Consider the following 20,405-nt stretch of genomic DNA (forward strand, 5'->3'; position numbering starts at 1 on the left):
ATTAACTTCTCTCAAACATCAGATGTGTAAAATACTTATTTAATAATACCTGAAGCAAATATATATAAATTTATGTTACATCCATCTTTCTCACGGATAAATAGATCCTTGGATTTCTCTCGCGATACTTTTTGACGTTTCATTAATTGAATGCGTAATAATAGATAGGTCCATTGAACTATTATTGCGTTACGAGTGTCGGCATGTACAACCGTATACGTGAAATGCATTAATAATTTTGGCACGATTTGCCCCGGTATTTTTCCTTAAGCGTGGCACTTTGGTCGATATTCGAACGTTCTCCGCTTTCACGGAAGCATTCGAATGATACAATTGGTTGCTGTGCGCACGATTGTTCTAAACAAGGGCTCATTCATGCACGCACAGTTTGAAAGTAAGAACACTTTGTCACCCGACACGCGCGCGTCTGCCTCGGTCGAGCCTTGTATACGAATGAATTGCACTAATTTCCGACGTATTTCCTCCCGCTATTGTGACACAGGCACACACATTATCCGAGTCAAGAGAGGCTCCACGTGACTCGTCCGGTGCAAACTCTCTTACGCAATCACGCGTATGCGCGAACACTTTCTTTTATACAGACGAGGCGAGAAAAGAGAAAGGATACTTTATAGTCTTCGTTGTCGCGACAACACGTAACACTTATATCACAGATAATGGACGCCGCTACGCTTTGGCCGCGTTCGCGATGACGGAATCTTGATCAGGCTTGGTGGGCAGGGGCCTGTTGGCCATCTTGCTGGTGGACGCGGATGTTTGCTGGGGTTCCGGTAGTTCCGAATACAGATGAGCAGTCGCATCTGAAGGCTCGGCATACTCGCACAACAGCGAGTTTGGCCTCTTGTTGTTCATCTTGTTGGTCGTGCCCAGGATACTCTCGCCGAGCACCTTGAGGAAGCTCATCGGCCTGGCAGGTTGATCCCTGCGGGTAGAATCCAGTTCCAGATTCCGCGATGGTCCGCGATCGTCAACGCCGTAGCCTAAGTTCTTTGGTGGACCATCGTTGCTGACGAGATGATCGTTAACCACGTCCGGAGGTAGCGGTTGCGGTTCCCGGCCCATCAGGCTCTCTAAGATTGGTTGCGACAGTCGACTGGTGCTGGGAACAGTCTCGTCGCCCGGCAACTCGGCGTATAGATGATTCTGATCGCTGGTCCGTTGATCGCGTGGTTGAGCGTACTCCGTAATGGGTGGTCTGACTCGTATCCCGCTTGGAAGTAACTTCTCCAAGGACGGCGCTTTGGTGCCGATGTTGACAGACGGTCTCGTTGCTCCGCGAGATCTCTTGACTCTTGGCTGAATCACATCGTAGGCGTTCTCCTCCCGATCGGCCGCCGGTTGCTGATCGTTATTGTTGTTGCAACTCTCCTCGACCTTGATGAGGTCGTACAGATGCTCGATCATGTCTCTCGCCTGGCTGTAATTGTCGGGATCGCTCAATCGCTCTCGAAGATCTCTCAGATATTCCTCTGTTAGCTCTTCCGGTAACGTCTGCGTGGCCTTGTTCTCCGTGTACGGATAAACATCGCCGTTCTCGTCATCATCGTCCTCTTGAACACTCGTCTGAGGCTCCATCTGAAGGATCCTGGTTTCCGGTTGGAGACCGACGTATTCGTGCACGCTTAACCGCGAGATCGACCTGGCGGACGTCGCGGCGGTCATGCCGTTGCTGGATGAAAACCAGCTCGTTAGATTTGTTAGCGGGCTGGATGTCAGTTTGGGACAGACCCCGCGACGACGCACGTAGAGGATTCCCGAGGTCAGAATTGCCACGACAACGATGAAGACCGCGACTATACAGACGATGACGATAATTCTCTTCTCGCGCTCGACTTGCTCTGACTCGCTCATATCCATGTCAAAGTATCCTTTCTGCCTCGGGTAAATGTGAGGGCCTACGCTGGGCGGACTAATACTCGGCTTCGGTTTCGGCGACGGTTTCTCGCAGTCGATATGATGCCGCTTCGTGCAGATGAGCTGCGTAAAATTGCGCATGGTCATGTAACCCTCGGACAAATTGAGGCATTTGTCCAGGAACTGATCGACTACGCAATAGCTCGACTCCGTAATCATCATCATTAGAGCGAAGTTGTCGCGTCCCATCATTTCATTTACCCACTCTTCGAGATTGCAGCTACACTTCTCCTTGAAATAATTATTGCCGACGCGCGCCGCGTTCACGTTTTGCGAAATTGCCATGAACTTGAGCGCACCCGCTCGCGCCTTTTGTATGTGATTACCGGTGAAGGAGAATTCGAAATTGGTCCCGGAAGTGGCGCCTATTTCCGCTTTAATAGCCTCGCTCTCGAGATCGACGAAGAGATTGTGATCGATCGCTATATAGTTCCACTGATGGAGGACAATCGCACCCGGGCGCAGATGTTGAAACTCGTTGTTGCTGAAAGTGACAGTCGCCGCTGACGTGTTGATGGCACCAGTATCCACCTCGGATAATCTAATAGACCAACAAAAATTAAAGCATGCATTAAAATAAAATATTAAATAATTAAAGAATTCTAAAATCGAAGACAAAAAAATAAAAAAAGTTAAGAAATTATCGAAAAGATATCGGTCGCGGTTTTTAATCTTGCGACTTGAATTTCCGCGGTAAAGATCTTTATGAAGTGAATTTAATATCTCGAACCTTGAATATTGAATGGTCAGATTGTCGTGACCGGCTCTAAAGGCCGCCGTATTGATATTCTTAAGTTGCACATCGACGAACTCGAGGCTGTGGATGAGGGCTCGGTCGCTGAAGGCGCCGGATTGAATCTCGTGGATCGACGCGTTGCTGATGATGACGCTGAAGATGGTCATGGCACAGAAAGCGTCCTTGCGTATAATCTTCGTCGAGATGTCGTCCATTCGTATTTCCGCGACGGCCGAAGGAAATACTGCCTTGGGTAATTCCGCGATCCTCACATTTTGGAACATTATCTGTATTGCAAAGACCACAATCTCAAAAAATTGTTATTAAATTTACAAGTTTTTATTACTTGACTTAAAGATTATCTACCGTATCCGATATTTAATCGAACAATAATTAGTGCAAATAAGTATGAATTGCCTTTGTTTACTGACATTCGAAACAGAGAATATTACAAATAATATTATCGAAAATATTCGTTTCGATGCGTTATTTGATATCAGAGATGAGTAATATAATATAATTGGGATGCGAATATCATATGATGTATTAAATTAATATATTATTACAGCGCGTAAATATATTAAATTGATACATCAGAGAAACATTGTAGAAAAATATTTACGATCTTTTTATCTCCACAAATTTCTTTTTCTACAATAATCGCACTATTTTTTGTAAAATTAGCACGATTTTATTATTAAATATACGATATTACTTATTTCTGTGAAATAAATTTCGTTAATTTGATAATGTAATATCGAATATTATTAACTAATTTATGAACGATATTCCTTTAATATAATTTCTTTTTAATTATACATATATTAGCAGAGAAAAAATAAATATAGATATTAAATACAGTTACATGCATTCAAAAGAAATTCAGTTATTGAAGATACTAAATTAATTAACATCTAATTATATTAAAAATATCAATTAAATTGCTTCAAAATTTCAGATGAGACAATGTTTTTATTCAAAAGCTTATAAAGAAATAGAAATTACGTCTATTATTTATCTTTATCGAAGCCAGTTCTATTAATGGGGCAATAACCGTGACAAATAAAAGATATAAATATCGATATCGGTATTGTCATCATGTTATCATTGATTAATAACGAGTAACAATGCATTAAGATATCCAACCTTGGTCGCTGGTCCGTGTCGTCCGTGTTGAGGCGCTTCGAATTTGAAGGCATTGCTGGAGAGTTCCAAAGACGGCACTTCCTTCACCATGATCCACAACAGCCACGAGAAGGCGTTCGGCTTTATCTCCACGTGTTTGCATCGCGATATCGAGACGCTAAGCGTTCCGCGCGTGTTCCGGAAGGCGTGACTCTCCAGGAACACGCTGTTGCATTCGGACACCTCGAGATGCGTGTTGGGCGCGCTGAGATTCTGAAAAGCCTGCCTCTTGGCGACCACGCTGTAGATCCCGGAAACGTGGACGCGTTTTAGAGGCGCGCCCCCGCCGAACGCGCCCGTCTGTATCCTCAATTCCCGGCAATGCGACACCTCGAGTTCCGTCGCTTCCGGCGGGATCGTTCCTTCCAGCAGGTCCACATTCTAGAAAAAAAAAAATTGGAACAAGAGATAAAACGTGATGCTATCGAGAGCGTTCCTGTCGTTTGCGTCTCGCGAATAGACATTAGCAGGTGTAATTAAAGAAGACGGTGACGCGAGCGATCGACATCTCACACCGCCAAGGCCATGTGCGCCTCGTTTACTTTTCTAAGATTTGCGTCTTGCTTGCGTAATGAGCGGATACTATAGCAACGCGACTCACTAAGGTCATTTGAAATCATAATAAACGCATATGCATTTTCTCGTTTTATAATAATTTACCATATTTTAGACGAGGACAGAAAAATAATATTTTTGAAACATTGATTATTCTATAATATAGATAATTTCACAAATTGTTGAAGAAAGAAAGTTTATTTTTTTAAATGTGTGTTATAATTTAATTAAAAATTTATTTTATTGTAAATATAACGGTTACATATACAGATAATTGGATGAAATAAATAAAATTGCAAAGTAGTAATTTACTTATTTTTTAATGAAAGTAAATTACTATTTTGCAATTTTATTTATTTCATCCAATTATCTGTATATGTAACCGTTATATTTATAATAAAATAAATTTTTATATATATATATATATATATATATATATATATATATATATGTGTGTGTGTGTGTGTATATATTGACTTCCTGACAGTTATAAGCTTATCTCAGCACAAGTTCGTATATTCCCTGAGGCGCTGAGCCAATCATATGTGTCACTCGGACTTCTTTAATGGTTTCATTCAGTTTTAATATTTTTTTTTCACGTTGTATTATTAAAAATACGGATCACCTACAATAAACTAAGAAAAAATATCCTAATCTCTCAATACTTTTAACTGCGAAATGGTTCTGTTAAAAATCAATAAAAAATGTAAAACAAGAAAATATTCAGCAGCCAATTTATGCAAAAGATGATCCGAGATTCTTGGAATTTCATCATCGTTCGCAAAATATGAATTTGAAAAATTCGATTATTGTGGAAAATTTTATAAAATTTTAACTATTTACAAATAAATATCGGAGACAGTCAAAGAGGGAGCTTTACCCCCTTCGTAGTTTATTGAAAATTATTTATTCGTTTCTATCTATTTTAAGATTACGTCTTTATTTTTCGTGGTATATGCGCATCCGGTTCCCTGGCGCGGCACCTTTGACCCACCCGATGACTAAATCCGTTATCTACGAGATATTTTTTCGTCACTGAGATATTACAATACAACTATTTATAGACGTGTGTTTAGTACCCCAAAGACGTGTGTTGAGCGATCTTAACTGTGCGATAACTCGATACATTTCGTAACAAAAAGAGAGATACGACTATAAATTATTTTATACATGTTATTATGCATAATTCATTTTTCTGTATTCCCGATTCTTATTTGTGTTCGCCTTTTTTAATATTCACTATTAAAAAATATACCATATTTTAATTATATTTCTTTAAAATCTTCGTCGTCCTTTTTTTTCTCTTTCTGTCTCTGTCATCGCAAATAAAATTGTAAAAAGTTGTGGATGTCACGTGTCGTGAGCGAATAAATATGATATTCTACAAAGCTTCTAATCACTTTGAATAATTTTTTTATATTCTTTTTCAATCTTCAAATCTCTTCATAAATTACCGAATACTTGAAATTGGATAGAATTATTACTCTCTTCCCGTTTGGATTTCTTCCAAGTACGGATGTTTACTTTTCGTGCGAAATTATTTTTCCGTGTATCCTGGTTTATTTTTACGTTCGACTTTTCGGTCTACACACGAAAAAGCTCAATAAACGCGGACCGCATAATGCGGCATCCGAGCCATGCTGGTTCCTTCAAAGCACCGGAAAATCGTTTCAAGCATTCATTAGAACTACGATGAGTCACTGTTCGTCGCGGCGACGAGTAATGTGTACAACGGTTCGACTTTCGCATCCCGTCTCTTGGTTACGCTATGGTAACGCGAGGCTCCGGTTTTTTCTTGCTTGTTTTGTCGTCACCTCGCAATCGATCTAGCATAAGTCGCGGTTTGATTTCAACAGGTAAATTTACACTTGAAGGCTTGCTCGTCAGAAAAGGAAGAAAAAAAAAATATTATCTCGTATCGATATCGTCGTGTATTCTAGATTAATGTAAATGTTGAGCGGAGAGAAAGAAAGAAAGGGAGAGACAATGTCAGATATCGATTAGGAGAGATATCACGATTACAAACGTATAGTATAGTAGTTATGTTAGACGATCTTGTTGGATTACAGTAGATTGTAATTTCAATACGACGAGTCGTACCGAGCAGTTAGAATCTTCGATAGTATCGGACTCAGTTTCATGACAGGATGTCCGTAACACGTGCATTTAGATAAAGTTCAAAAATTTATTACGCAAGATAGAAGTAAATTTGGAAGAATAAATTATTCTTTATCGTCGTATATATTCAGATATTTTGTTGCGAAAAAATATAGGCACGAAATTTATTCAGAAATCTCAGTTTATAGTAGAAGATTATTCATTTTTTTAGTTTCTAATTTATTTGATTCTATTAAATTTTTTACAGGATTTATTAATTTTATCTTAATATGGCTCATGTTTTACTTTATTCTAAGCTTTTGCGACATGGTATTATTTTCTGATATCTATCCTTTGCTGCAACACATGCGGATTTCCTGTGCGTTAACTCCGTATGATGAGATATGCACTTCTCTAGTTGATAACGCCGGATAAAGTAAAACAGTATTAGCAGCGCGCAGCGAATGTAGTTCGTTTCATCCTTAATTAAAAATATGCGCGACTTCCTTGTAATTTAATGCGGAAAATTTTGCGTGGAAAGAATTAATTAGTCAAATAGAGATAGATAGATAAACAGAGAGAGAGACTGACAATGAGAGAAATAGAGGCATGGGAGAAACCGCGAAATCACGCGAGTAAAATAAGCGTATGTGTGTCAAAACGACACAACCCCTTTGTAGGGGCACGCATTGTATCGGATCTGCTTTATGTATCACATCGATGACATCACTTCGCGTGCATCGAAAGTCAGCTGTTACTGTCGTCGGTTCCTCGGGATAAAGAGAAACGCGGTCAGGGAGGAGTGCGAACGCAGTGCGACGCAAGTCGGAAAATGCGTCGCTCCTTTTTCTATGCTCCTCGATGACTAAGACTGCTCTTAAAAGTCGCACGATGTGACTCAAGGGCTGGGATAACATCGGTTATTTCTGCGCCGCGGTCCTTGGGCACAAAGAACATATCTCTCGTTCTCTGTCTCTCTTTCACGAGATCTCTCACGTACAAACGACGTGAAACCGCTGGTGCGAATTAATTTCGCGCTACCAAGATCTGGCCCGCAGCCATCGTAAAATTTTCTATAATGTATCTGCGATGTATTCCTGGAGTCGATTTAATTTAATTTTTTCACTTATCAAGGTATATTGGATGTAGTAGCCATTTAAATGTGAAGAGAATGTTATATATTAATTAATTGACGCTTTGAGATATTTTCGATCGAGTTTTAAATTTTAAATTTTTGTCGAAAGCTTTGCAAAATATTTCCATTTTTCACTTTAACTGATTCTTAGAAAGACACTTTCTCACGATGGAAGGCTGTTACAGATAAAGAAACCTATATGAAAACATTTAAACTTGCGAAATTTTCCGCCGTACAGCTGTATAGTTATTTGAGAACGGTTACATACCTACAATTTGTTCCGGTCCGCCCTGAAACTTTAGAGCGGATTTTTTTTTAACGCTCCGCATTTCGTTTTGCTTCGTTCCGCAACGGAGCGTATCGAACCTTTTCCGTTATCGTTTCGGTTTAGTTCGATTCCATATGTTTGCTCTTGTTTCGATTCTATATGAGAAAGATTTTTATGAGAGAGCAAAACTTCGGAGACCTTTCAAGTTTCCCCGATACTTTCACAACACATTTAGCCAATGATATTTTTAGTGTATTATCCGTTTAAAATACACGAAAATTATTTAATCACATTTGTCGCCGAATGAACAAGAAATTAAAAGTTAAATTAAAAATTTTTCCATTCTTGATTAATTCATATATAACAAATTTATTTTTTAATCGTATAATACTATTGTATTTGGAATAAAATTATTCGTATATTCTACTTTGCGGTTCGATAAAGAATGCGTGATAATTAATTATTTTCCGTTATCTGTCATTTAAACATATGTTAACGGATGCATAATGTCGAAAGAGCATTTCTGGCGCGAAGCCGCTGCAACGTCGATCGCAAGCGGCGGGAGGTTGAGTACGTAGATATACCGTTAGCGAAGGGAATCTTAAGAAAGCTGACTGTCCGGAATATCGATGAATCGCAAGGGTCACATCGCATCGTCGGCATCGTGGCGAGGAAACATTATTTCAACTTATACGCGAGCGGTGGGTTTGGTCTTGCGATGCATCGAGCCGGAAATAAAGAGAACAGAGGCCACTTTAACCGGATTACGCCAACACGACTGGATCGTAGTAACCGTGGAATTCGCGAATTCTCTCTCATTGTGAGAATGAAACTGATAGTTTTGGCCTAGCGCCATGCTCACGACGAATGGAACGACCACGTAGAAACTCTGTTTATTATAATGGGCTAATAGAACTTGCCAAGGTTTACGCTGACGTTAAAATATTTTCGCGCACACGCGCTGCTCTTGCCAACGCAAACACGGGAAAGAACGATCTTGAAAGGGTGCTTCTGTAAAATATTTTGCGATACATAATGTAATTTCGACAAATAAATATTCATCATTATCTTATTCCCATTTTAATCATATTAACGTAGTTTAATATCGCAATTTTTGAAGAATTTTATAAAGATTCCAAGAATATTAAACACGATTGTTTTTTCATCAATGAAAATAAAAATAAAAATAAATTGTAAATCCTTCCACGGTGCAATTAATAGTATTTCCGATGTTAGGATTCGATCTTGTTACAAAAATTATAAAAGAAGATAGTGAGAGATATAATTATGCGCGAACGCATTACAGCTGACACCGATGACGGATGAATGAAAATAAAACGCGGAAAACGAGAAGTTACGCAAGATGAATTATTCGCGCGGGCGAATAAGCGAGCGTCTTCCTATTAAATTTCTTCGCGTAGCTTTCTTTCTTCGAAGTCCCCCGTTATTATTGACCGACTCCCAAATTATGCGACGAGAAACATCCATCGCGTGGATAAATAATTAAACGACGTTGGAAATACGCGTCACGCATGTCGATTCCGCGCGCTCATCGTTCGCAGGTTGAGAATTTACGGCAGCCAAGTCACGCGCCTCAAAGATTCGCCATCTGAATTGAAATCGGCTGAGAAATTGACGGGGGAGAGGTCGTATATCATCAGTCGGCGTATTAAACGCTCGTAGAAGACGCTAATCGAAACGCGAATGACGCGTCTCCTCCCGCATTCAATTCGTCGCGACAATTCACGTCATCCAGACATGCGACTCCATATATCGGCGAGAAATGATCGTCACGAGCGAGATGAATGAACCGGATAAGTGGAAGTCTCGAGTCTACGTGAGTCTACGGAAAGTTTCGAGTTTCCGTTTTCGGAAACTGACAAAGTTTTGCCTTCCAGCCCCTAATTGACGTAGTCGGGGAAACAGAGGCCCGGGCGTCTCCGACGTGTAAAAATAACCCGATTCACTGTCTAGTTCGAGGTGAACGAGAGGAAGACAATCGAGTTATTCTAAACTCTGGCATGAAAGAGAGAGAGAGTGAGAGAGTGAGAGAGGTTCCTCGGGCGCTGTCTGCTCTCCTCTTCGAAATTAATCGGCCGTGACGAATCTTGCCTTCAATTTAAAAAGCCGAGAAGAATCGCTGTTATATCGCCTTTTTAGTTGGCTCATCAGAATTAACGATTGTCTGTGTTTTTTTTTTTAAATATATAATCAATATAAAATCACGGAATACGTAATTGAAAATAAGAGAAAAGATTGAAAAGTACATTTGGAATATTATCTGATGTTATATTATCTGACTGATAGCATTACGGGCATTGATATACTTCCGATAATTCCGCGCAATATGAGACTGAATATTTAATACTATTCGCTGATATAATGAAATTATAATTACATGTATCCCGCGCATTCTCTAATGGCGACCATTAAACAATTCTGATTTAATTACCCGCCTCGTTAATATGTCATCTCCCTCTCATAAGATTTAAATATTAAATCTGGAAAAAGACATATATTGTCACCGAGAGAAAATAATGGAAGTTGTGAGATAGGATTTTAAACATTTTTAATTTTCAATCAAACTTAAATTTAATTTAAATTATCGAGAAATTACTTGATTTATATAAAAAAAAAAAAAAAAAAATAGAAATTCGTAACACTTGAGAGGAAATAATGGAAGAAAGAATAAAATTATTTTCTCCTGAACATATACGTTCTGTTACTTAAATTCGTAATTTGACCATTAGATGCAATTCGACATGGACAAGATACGCATGATATTCTGCGCGACCTCAGTTAATATCTGCCTTTCAGATCGGCGTTATCGCGCGATACTAATATTCCGCGACAAACGTGGGCGTTTTGTTCGCGAAGCCCGGGCGTATCTCCGCTCCAGGTCGTCATGCGGATATCTCCGTGTTCCCCTGCGGTGTCCCCTCCGTGGAATTCGCGAGGCTCGAAGCGGCGTTATGGCGATCGTCACGGGGAATGCCGGAAGTTAATTCGCGGAATGGCGATGCACCCGCTGCCATCCGCTGACACTCGGCCTCTCTCTCTCTCTTTCCTCGCGCACACGATCCTCTTCGCATCGCATACACGGGATGAAATTACTCTACTCGCCCTCGCATAACGCGGCCCCGGTAGTAGAATACGCCTGCCTTTGCGAGCCCGACATGCGAGCGCCATTATGCCACCGGGGAGGGGGCGCCCTCGAACTGGGGGTCGCGTCAAGGGATAATTCGGTTAATTGCCGCAGCGCACGGGTACTATATATATAGATGACCTGCGATCTGCTAAGTGCGACGAGCTAGCCGCGTACGTTTTAGATATATTTTTTTTCTGTCGCTTTAATCTTCTATAATCGATATCTTCTATATTTTTGTCTTTTTTTTTATTTTATATCTAGGAGGGGTTTTATTAATCTAAAGATAAACACTGTCCTGTTTTTTTTTGTCTTTTGTATCAATTAGCGTATACAGAATCATGTTATATAAAACATTTATATCATTATATAAGTCATTAGTCTAAGTAAAAATTCCATCGATCCATTGTGTATAATTAACAGGATGTTATTTACATTAAATTTTATGTTATATTTTTATATTATATTTTACATTAAGATTTATATTATATTTTATATATTAATAGGATGTTATGTACATTAAATTAAAAAATTTTTTTTTTTTATTTATATATACAAAATCTGCTGTTTCTTTGGGGGGGTATATTTTTATGAACTTTTTTTTCTTTAAAATATTGCTTTATACTTCGAATAGTGAAGAAATATTAATCGATATTAATGTTGTTTCAAGCATTAAATTTTCTATTAGAACACCGTCATTCTAAATTAAATTAGTAAGACCGGAAAGACATTTCTAACATTAACCCGATCAGTTGCGAGCGCACGAGAGAGCTCCAGATTATAGAACCACTACGGTTTCACGGATTGCAATGTGGAAGACTTGAATGATTTGGATCAGGCGAGCGTAAATGCTCTTATATTTATACGATTGTTGGTCTCTCCATCCCGTTCACACATACATGTATATCCTTAATATACACGGAGACATGTTCGCGCAGATAGGCGAGGCACTTCGCACGTGTGGCTAATCGCGATAACTGAAGAGAACTCTGTGGCACAGGAGAGACATTGGAGAAAGCAAGAAAGAGAGTTATCGTTGCGAATAAGCGAGCAGGATGTCGGACTATATCTACGCCCCCGGAGCAAATTCTCTAGACAAAGCCGGCAAACCGCAATCGGCTCTCGGATGCACTTGTGGTGTATCGTATGTATGTGCGGGGGAGATGGAACGTTCTAAAATAATTTATCATCCCGTAGGGTTGCTCGAGAGTGATAATAGCGCGTTTCGCGATCGAGATAACGCCGGATCTCTCTTCCCTTTCTCTTCGAGCCGTTTATTGGGTTATCGAAGTTATCGGGGCTGGTAGTGGTCGGCGAGAGAGCGCGACTCTCTGAGAGAGAGAGAGATTCACGAGCGCGATAAAGGATCTCTTTTCCCTCTTCGTCGATGCGGCTAGAGAATTGTTTTCGAGTCGACGTGTTCGCGGATTTTAATTGTGAAATATTGCGTTGGGAAACACAAAGGTAGATCGGAATTGTAGAGAGATAACATGTGACAGCGTGAGTAATGGTCGTTGAATTTTCATTGGCGAGAAATGCTTCGCATTAAATCGGAGAATTTCAATTTTAATCTTACGGTCGATAAATATACAAATTAATAATCGACGATTCGGTAAGAAAGGTTCTAGGAAAGAAAATAGATAATCTCTACATGAGATTGTTAGAGCTAAATAGATACCGTACAGGTTTAAAAATGTATTTTAAAAGTTACTCTTCGAAATCGAGAGTCGGAGAAAATTCTCGTGGATTCGATTTACGTAAGATTATCCCGGACACTTCTCCACGCGGTCCAGCCCGCATCATCGTCGCAAGACTCTATCGCGTTGACGCCCCCGACCGACCGGAGTGTAATTCGTTGAAAGGGCCTATTGTGAATAAATTGAGCCGAGGCGAGAGGATTGGGCTGGGCGGATCCCGGCATGCAATGTGGTTTTGTACGCACGAAATTCCCATCGCGATGCCCGCCCGATCTTCTTTCCTAGAAAACCACGTGGGCTACGTAATTCATAATTTATTAATTCATCGTCAGCTGAAACGGACGATAGGGATGAAAGGGTAGGGGGAGGGTGCGACGTTGTCATGAAGGACAATGCGCGTGTTTCTATCTTCCTCGTAAAATTTAACGCGCCCTCGAATAAATAGTTGGGGAGAGATTCGCCGTTTTGTTTTCACGAGTGTAACGAGATATAATTGCGCTCGGATAACAATGTTATATTTCTACCAGCTGGGGTCGTCGAACGTATCGCGGACACATGCGTGTATATGGTGGCATCGTTTCCGTTCTAACTGCTGCTATCGTTCTCGTGCGATTTTACGCGACGTGTTATTTTCCAGTTCCGATTGTTAGATTTTATTCGCGCCACTCGAGATGATTATTGTGGGAAACGAGAGAAAGAGAGAGAGAGAGAGAGAGAGATATGAAGATGGAGACAGGGAAATTACAAGCGAGGGCATGCAACCACGCGTTACTGTTTTTGCCGATTTGCATTAACGGATTCGCCGTTCCCTCCCACCTCCTCCACCCTTCTACTTTGCCCATAATCGCAATCGGTTTGTAATGGAGTTAGCGGCGGGAAAAGCCGCGCCGCTTATTAACAGGTCCGTGAGCGTTAAATCGCGCGCCTAAACTGGCGTCGCGCGAAATTGTTTTGGTGTGCAAACGACTAGCACGTGGCGCGCCAAACGTTAATTGTTGTTTCCACGTGTAATTTCGAATCGACGACCATCGCGAATAGCGACGGTGGATGCCGCGAAGCGCTCGAATTAAATCTCGCGTGTAACAGCAGCGTTACATAATGCACTTGAAGGCGCATGCGAAAATTAACCGCGTATATAGTTCGCTAATGAAACGAATTGTTTTAATTAAGAGCATCGTACTCGCTATCTTTAATTTACTCGACTCTTCATTTCTTTTTAAAGTCACTGAATGAAAGGGAAGAGGAGAGAAATTCTTCCTTAAAATATTCGAGCCTAAAATTAGAACTGGAAGGTCGTGGTAAAGGAAACGATTACATTATAGTCAAACTTAAACGGAGCGATACTGAAATAGTTTCCAAGTGTCAAACGAACGGTCTAGAAAATATTCGTGAAGCAGCTGACTCGGACAATGCATCTCTACTTCGCTCGTAGTGAACCCTCCGGTCGGAAATTGCATGCGGCGGAAGTCGACCTAGGTTTGACCGAATGCATGAGATAGGGATATATCTTCGAGGGAGATATCGGGAACAATCTATTCTATTCCAAGTGTCGAGCGAGTTGTGACTATTGTTGTAAATCTTTTGAGATATCTAAATTTCGAGAGGATGTTTACACGTGCGAGGAATAATTTTTAAAAATTATAATAGGATTTAACGATGCAACATTTAACGATTTCATAAAATATACAAAGAATTGGAATTGATAAAGTATCAATAAACGAAATATAAATAGACGTAAAAAAATAAATAAAGCTAAAATTGTAAATATATGACACACGTGTGTACATAAAATATTTTCGCATTTTTTTTTTTTTAAATAAATATGATTTTGTTTTAAAATAACGTGGTAATAATAAAGCACAATAAAATTGATTAAAAATGAACAATGATATTTTGTTCGCGCGTAATCTATTTATTATTTTATTTAACTTCATCACTTCATTCTTTTTATTATTGCGGAATCGTTGATTGCGAGAGGAAATCGCATTATTTCCCTATAAGAGAGATACCGCGATATTTCTGCACTCTTCGGTACTCGCCGTGATTTCAGTATTTGATCGCCGCTTGATTTGCCATTTCCGCCGATAAAATTAGAGTGTCCTTGTTTCGATACGAGTGAACTTGCATGAGCCAACCAAGGAGTAGCCCAATCAGTTACACCGTACAGCGATGCTGGCTGTATGATAAATAGAATTAATGGTGTTGGAATGATAAGTGACGATGTGACTGAATCTGATTTGATTACCAAGTATTTGCCGCCCAGAGGTATAATAGTGGCTTAACGCTACCAATTGTTGTTTCTGTGCTGTCACTGTTAAGCACATACAAAACACCGTCACTGTCACTCGCTTGGTCAACGCACTCGCTTTTCCATCGTATTATTATCTTTGAAAACGGACTATGTATTTTTATATGTACATATATTACTTTCGGCATATTCGTTATTTTATTCTCCGGGGGTGAAACGAATGGTTGTCGACTATCGACTTTATTCATCGACACACCAGTCACTTTGCTGTCTGTCAATTGTTACGGACACTGGGTACATGTTGTACTGTGCGTCACGCCTACGCTTAATGCGGCAGGCGTTTATCGGACGGACACGAATCGCTCTCAATGATTTAGAAGTTATTTGAGGATACGTTAAAATACACGAAGTAAATATCATATTTATTTAAATACACGAATTAAATATCATATTTTACATGAATTTGAATATTTCCGATAAATTTAAATATTTGCATTAAATTATCAAGGAATTTCAAATTTTTTTTATATGATTATGAGATATGTAAAAATATTTATTACACTTTCGACAATGAATAATTCGCGTTATAATCCGAAATATATTTTATTGGATGTTTTCTCTAATACTTTTTTAAATATTTTTTTATATGTTGCATTAAAATTATCCCGATTATATGGAGCAGTCTGGGGATTGAAATAGTGAATGGCAACAAAGTAATGAAACGATCTAATGGCCTTAGACTGCATGTCGGGCTACTATAAAAGAGAAGGCAGTGCTGTGAGTGCCGCTTAAAACTGGTTTCCGTTGCGTTTCTATGCGAGCGGTTGATCGTAGCATAGATAGGGAATAGACTTACTCCAGTTTGCGGTCAAGAAGCGTAACAGAAATGTAACCTCGCTAGAAGAAGAATTATGGATTAATTAATCCAAAAGAATGCATAACTTAAAAATTCTTATTATACAAAAACTGGAATGAATTATTTAATTGATTCAAATTCATTATTTTCAAATGATGAATCAAGCAGTTTCTTTAGCAAAATATTTTTATTTTAATAGACAACATTTTTATTCTATTTTAATTTTATTTAAAAAAAAGCAATGGTGTCATAAAATATTAAAATATTGTTGTATTAATAATCTTGTGTAGTAAAACCGATTTTCTATTCCATAAATTGAAGGATATATTATCGTATTCATAGATTTATGTTACAATGAAATATGTCGAGATTAAATTTATAATCGGAGCTGAATCAAACAAAATTGTGTGACGTAGAGATTCCTGTAACATTCGGCTTTTCGATGTTCCAACTCCCATATCTGTTTGAAAATCTCAAATCTATCAGAGAGATCTTACTCTATATCTCTCCTTATACCACATTATTTGAACAAGTTATCGCGACTGGTGGTTGTACGTGATAGTTTTATCGCGTTTTCTACCCCTCAGAGTTTCTCGAAAACTTTGCGCGAAGCGCATCATCGCCTTTGCATCGCTCGCGGATGGATATTCAGCTTGAGTGCAGCTGACAACGAAAGCGGCGGCAAGTGAAGCTGCGGCTGTTGCATGTTATACCGTACAGAAACGTGGCATGGTGCAAGTTACAGCCTGTTTCGTGCCTGTTCAGGGACGGATGTTTTAGTAACAGGCGTCTCACCTTCACTCAATGATACTTCTATTGAATTGTCAATTTTTTTTATATTTTTATTATTAACGCAATATTATCATTACAATATAAAAATATGCTGCCTTTAAAAAGTGGCTCTTTAAAAAATTTATATTAATAGCACTGCCACCATATAAATGTGTTATGTTTTTATCAATCAAAATCATCGTTCGTTTAGCAATTATGAATTTTGCGTGTATTGGAAAAACTATTTATAATTTTAATCTCGTGGTTATTTAAAAATTAGATCTCTCTCGCAGGCTAATTCCAGTGTCCACGTTTATCAACGCATGCACTTGCGTGCACTTGCAGGCATCGAATGTGCGTGTGCACGCGATTCCGACCGTATTTACCGGGCCAATGATTTATATGCTAATCTCATGTGGAAGGCGAATCCGAAACTCCGGTAAACTTTCACCATCGTGAAGCGGCGGATGCGAAAACGATTTCACGTAATCCGTGAAAATTTGCATTTGTTAATCAAAAGCGCGTAAAAATGCGACTTCAATAATTTTAAACCTACTCGTTATTTATTGCTGATTATTTCCTGAGAACGAAAGAATTGCATCAACAATATTAATTTTTAACTTGAGGTGAATGAAAAAGAATCGATATTATTTATTTTCCCAAACTGTCAGATTGTATTATTTGATAATAATTTTTTTAAATTAATCAGCAATATATTTATTGGCAAGATATAGAATTTACTTTCTGCAAATTTACACTTGGTTAAAATTTTTAAAACTCATTTTTGAAATTTTTAATAATAATAAAAAGAGAGAAATAATTTTGATTTGATACGCTCTTTCCCGCGGCTTCGTTATTTTTGGCGCAGATCGCAAAATTATCACCGCAACAGCGGTTATTGCATTCACCTGTTCTTTGGAGAAGACGCACTTGACGTTAATCCAGCGGTGCGCCTTGACGGTGCAGTTGCAGCCGTTCATGGCGCATATTCCCGGTTTGGTGGCTTCGAAGATGCATGGCAGGAACGCGAGATACCACAGAAGGAACACCGAACATACGATCCCACGATCACACTTAATAATAAGCCCATCAAGGGCGTTCAACACTCTGCGCTTGGCGCTCATCGCTTGACGATCTTCGATCGAGGCGATCGTTAGATCATCACCTGTCGATTTCCTCGCACGATTTCCACCTCTCTCATAACGATCCGATCACTTGCTTCCTCGTAGAACGATGATACACTCGCGTGAGGCAAAGACCCGTGCCATTATTATTGATTTGCCAATCGATCGTGTAGATCGATCGATCGGAACACACTGTATTTCTCTCGCGACTTCTTCCACTGATCAATCCTGCGTTTCGCGTCCGGACAAAGAAGAAGGTACATCTCCTCCCTTTATCGGGATCCCTCGATCTTTTACAACATTCCACGGTGTGTGGAGAGAGAAATTAACGATCGATTAATTTTGGTTCTCGATACGCGCGCGTTCGTTGCCGGAGAGGACGAAGGAGTAGAGGAAGAAGCAAGGCGACTAGAGACCAGCTGATGCGATCGTGACGGAGGTTGCTTTTAAACTGTGGTTGGTAGCATGCACGATCGGTGTCCGCTCCCCACCTAGATCTATTCAGCTTGACTCGCCTTGCCACTCTCTTTCTCTTTCCATTTCTCGCCGCACCTTCTCTCTCTTCGGTCTTTTGAGAGATAAACGCCGGCCATGACTCGTCGTCGTAGTCAGGTTTGAAGGAACGGGAGACGAGCATTCGTGATCTTCTTCGAGGGCCCGATCGGCGCGCTGCTCTCACCAAGGGGATCGACTTCTGCGAGAGCGAGCGCGCTCGTCGATTTTCGTCGAGCCATGGTCGATGCACACCTGCCAGGACGACCTTGACCAACTTACTGTCCGGAGAGCCCTCGATCCGTACCGAGGTGACCGGTGTTCATCACGGATGCTAATTGCGTAAATCGTGTTCAGGGCTTGTAATCCTACTCAATAGGTTTTAATCGGTGTGTCGCTCCTATAGAAAGTGAAACTGTTGATAAAGGTAATTTTTTTATAACAATTCGATTGATCGTAAAAAATATTGATCGAATTTTGCATCGCACTGCAATCGTTAACGAAATTATTGAAGTATTAACTGCTTCTGGTTTTAAGCATTAGCAGATAAGATAATTAATGCGTGCATACTAATTATTTACTGGAGATTTCGTGTAAACGTATGCTTTTTTTCAAAGTCTACGCACGTAAACATAAACATTGGCACTGAACAGAAAAACAGAATTCTTAAAATTTTGTCAAACTTATCTTCAACAAGGAAACTTTGTACAATAAAGAAACATATTGCCTATGACGATAAAATTTTAATTGATAGAATTATAACTAATAGAATTAATATCAATTATTGGAAAGAAATTATTGGAAAGATTTTAGGTGTCAATGTTTACAGGCTGAGAAAGAGATATCAAAATTTATATTTTTTTATCAATACATTATTAGTGCTTCAATCTCTTTATAAAGCTTTAATCATCAAAATAATTTCATTTCGTGAATCAGAATTAATAAGATGATCAAAACGAAATTTATTTGCATCACGAATAATTGAATAAAATATAATTGCTAAAAATAGTTTCAAAACATCGAAAAAAATTTTTTCTTTGTGTTCAAATTAATAGAAATTAAATTTTGTATTTTTTAGAACCTTTTTGAAAATTGTTTAGATTTTTACATGTAAGTTTTCCATAAATAAAATGAAGAAAGATCCATTACCAAGCACAAATACTGCATAGATTTCTTTGGGCGAGTTCGATATATCTTTACGGATTTTTCTGTAACGCACAAGCGCTGGTAATTTTCGCGATTACGTTTTCTTGTCGACAATAAAGAAAGATATGCGAGGCATTTGACAAAAAGTACCGTCTCCGACATATTGTGCCGGAACCGGAAATACGCGACGAGGGAAGCGCAGTGTGCCATAAAAACGAGACAGTGGCCTGAAAGACGTCGGCTACGTCGCTTTTCATAATAGCAGATAGCGTTTCCCTAAAGCTCGCCATACCGTTGTATAAGCTCTTCGCTTTATGAGCGGAAACCTGCCCATTTAATTTCCCATGAGAAATTGCTTGCGCTCCACCCCCTCTTGACTCCGCACCGCATCACCTCCCTCTTCCCCTCTCCCACACGCATGAAACGTCATTCCATTCATTCATAACGCGTTTCTCAAACTGAAAGGTGCCGCGAAGTGCCCATTTCCGAAATGGTCACGTACCAGCTGTACGTCACGTGGATACTGATCTTTAAAGCTGCACGCTCCCGATCCCTCCCCTCTTTCTTTCTCTCTTTCTCTCCCGTATTATGCACCACTGTCTATTATCTTTAGCATGCCGCTCGTTCATCTTTTTCGTCGTGACTATGATCGATGGCGAGAGCGCGCTGCTCCTCGGCGCTTATATCTGACTCGCGAAAATTACATTTGTTACATGGTTTGATACGCGCGAGATACCGCAGACCTGGATCGAGGCTATAACATAACTCTCTCATTCTGAGTCGAGGTATCACCGGAATCTAATTCCTTCTAATCTAGAATCCGTTAAAGTGGTTTCTCTCAAAATTAAATTAACGAACAAAACGATGTTGGAAAATATCTCTCAAAATTAAATTAATGATTGAAACGACACCAAGTGTAATTTAAGAGATATTCTATTTAATAGTTTGCGTATAAAAGACTAAAACTTTGTTGCTTATATAAATTCTTTTAGAAGAATTATTGATAATTATTCGT

General features: G+C 39.4%; 2 protein-coding genes across 3 annotated transcripts in view; one reads left to right on the forward strand and one right to left on the reverse strand.

The window, feature by feature from the left end:
- LOC126855499 (E3 ubiquitin-protein ligase MYCBP2) overlaps positions 1-20,405 on the forward strand; it is a 174,365-nt gene that overhangs the window by 140,951 nt on the left and 13,009 nt on the right. The gene's annotated exons all lie outside the window — the stretch shown is intronic.
- On the reverse strand, positions 24-18,195 carry LOC126855508 (uncharacterized). Its single transcript, XM_050603234.1, has 4 exons — positions 17,537-18,195; positions 3,818-4,237; positions 2,666-2,958; positions 24-2,476 (listed from the first exon to the last, which is right to left on the reverse strand). The coding sequence occupies exons 1-4, from the start codon at positions 17,750-17,752 to the stop codon at positions 688-690; spliced, it is 2,718 nt and encodes a 905-aa protein (XP_050459191.1). The 5' UTR covers positions 17,753-18,195; the 3' UTR covers positions 24-687.

The sequence above is a fragment of the Cataglyphis hispanica genome, chromosome 16 (assembly GCF_021464435.1).
Source record: "Cataglyphis hispanica isolate Lineage 1 chromosome 16, ULB_Chis1_1.0, whole genome shotgun sequence".
NCBI lineage: Eukaryota > Metazoa > Arthropoda > Insecta > Hymenoptera > Formicidae > Cataglyphis > Cataglyphis hispanica.

Excerpts from the sequence above, each read along its gene's own strand:
- LOC126855508 (XM_050603234.1), bottom strand. The coding sequence starts at position 17,752 with ATGAGCGCCAAGCGCAGAGTGTTGAACGCCCTTGATGGGCTTATTATT. Across the intron at positions 4,238-17,536 it reads GCGTCTTCTCCAAAGAACAG|AATGTGGACCTGCTGGAAGG; the intron begins GTGAATGCAATA and ends TTTTTTTTCTAG. Across the intron at positions 2,477-2,665 it reads CTGACCATTCAATATTCAAG|ATTATCCGAGGTGGATACTG; the intron begins GTTCGAGATATT and ends TTGGTCTATTAG.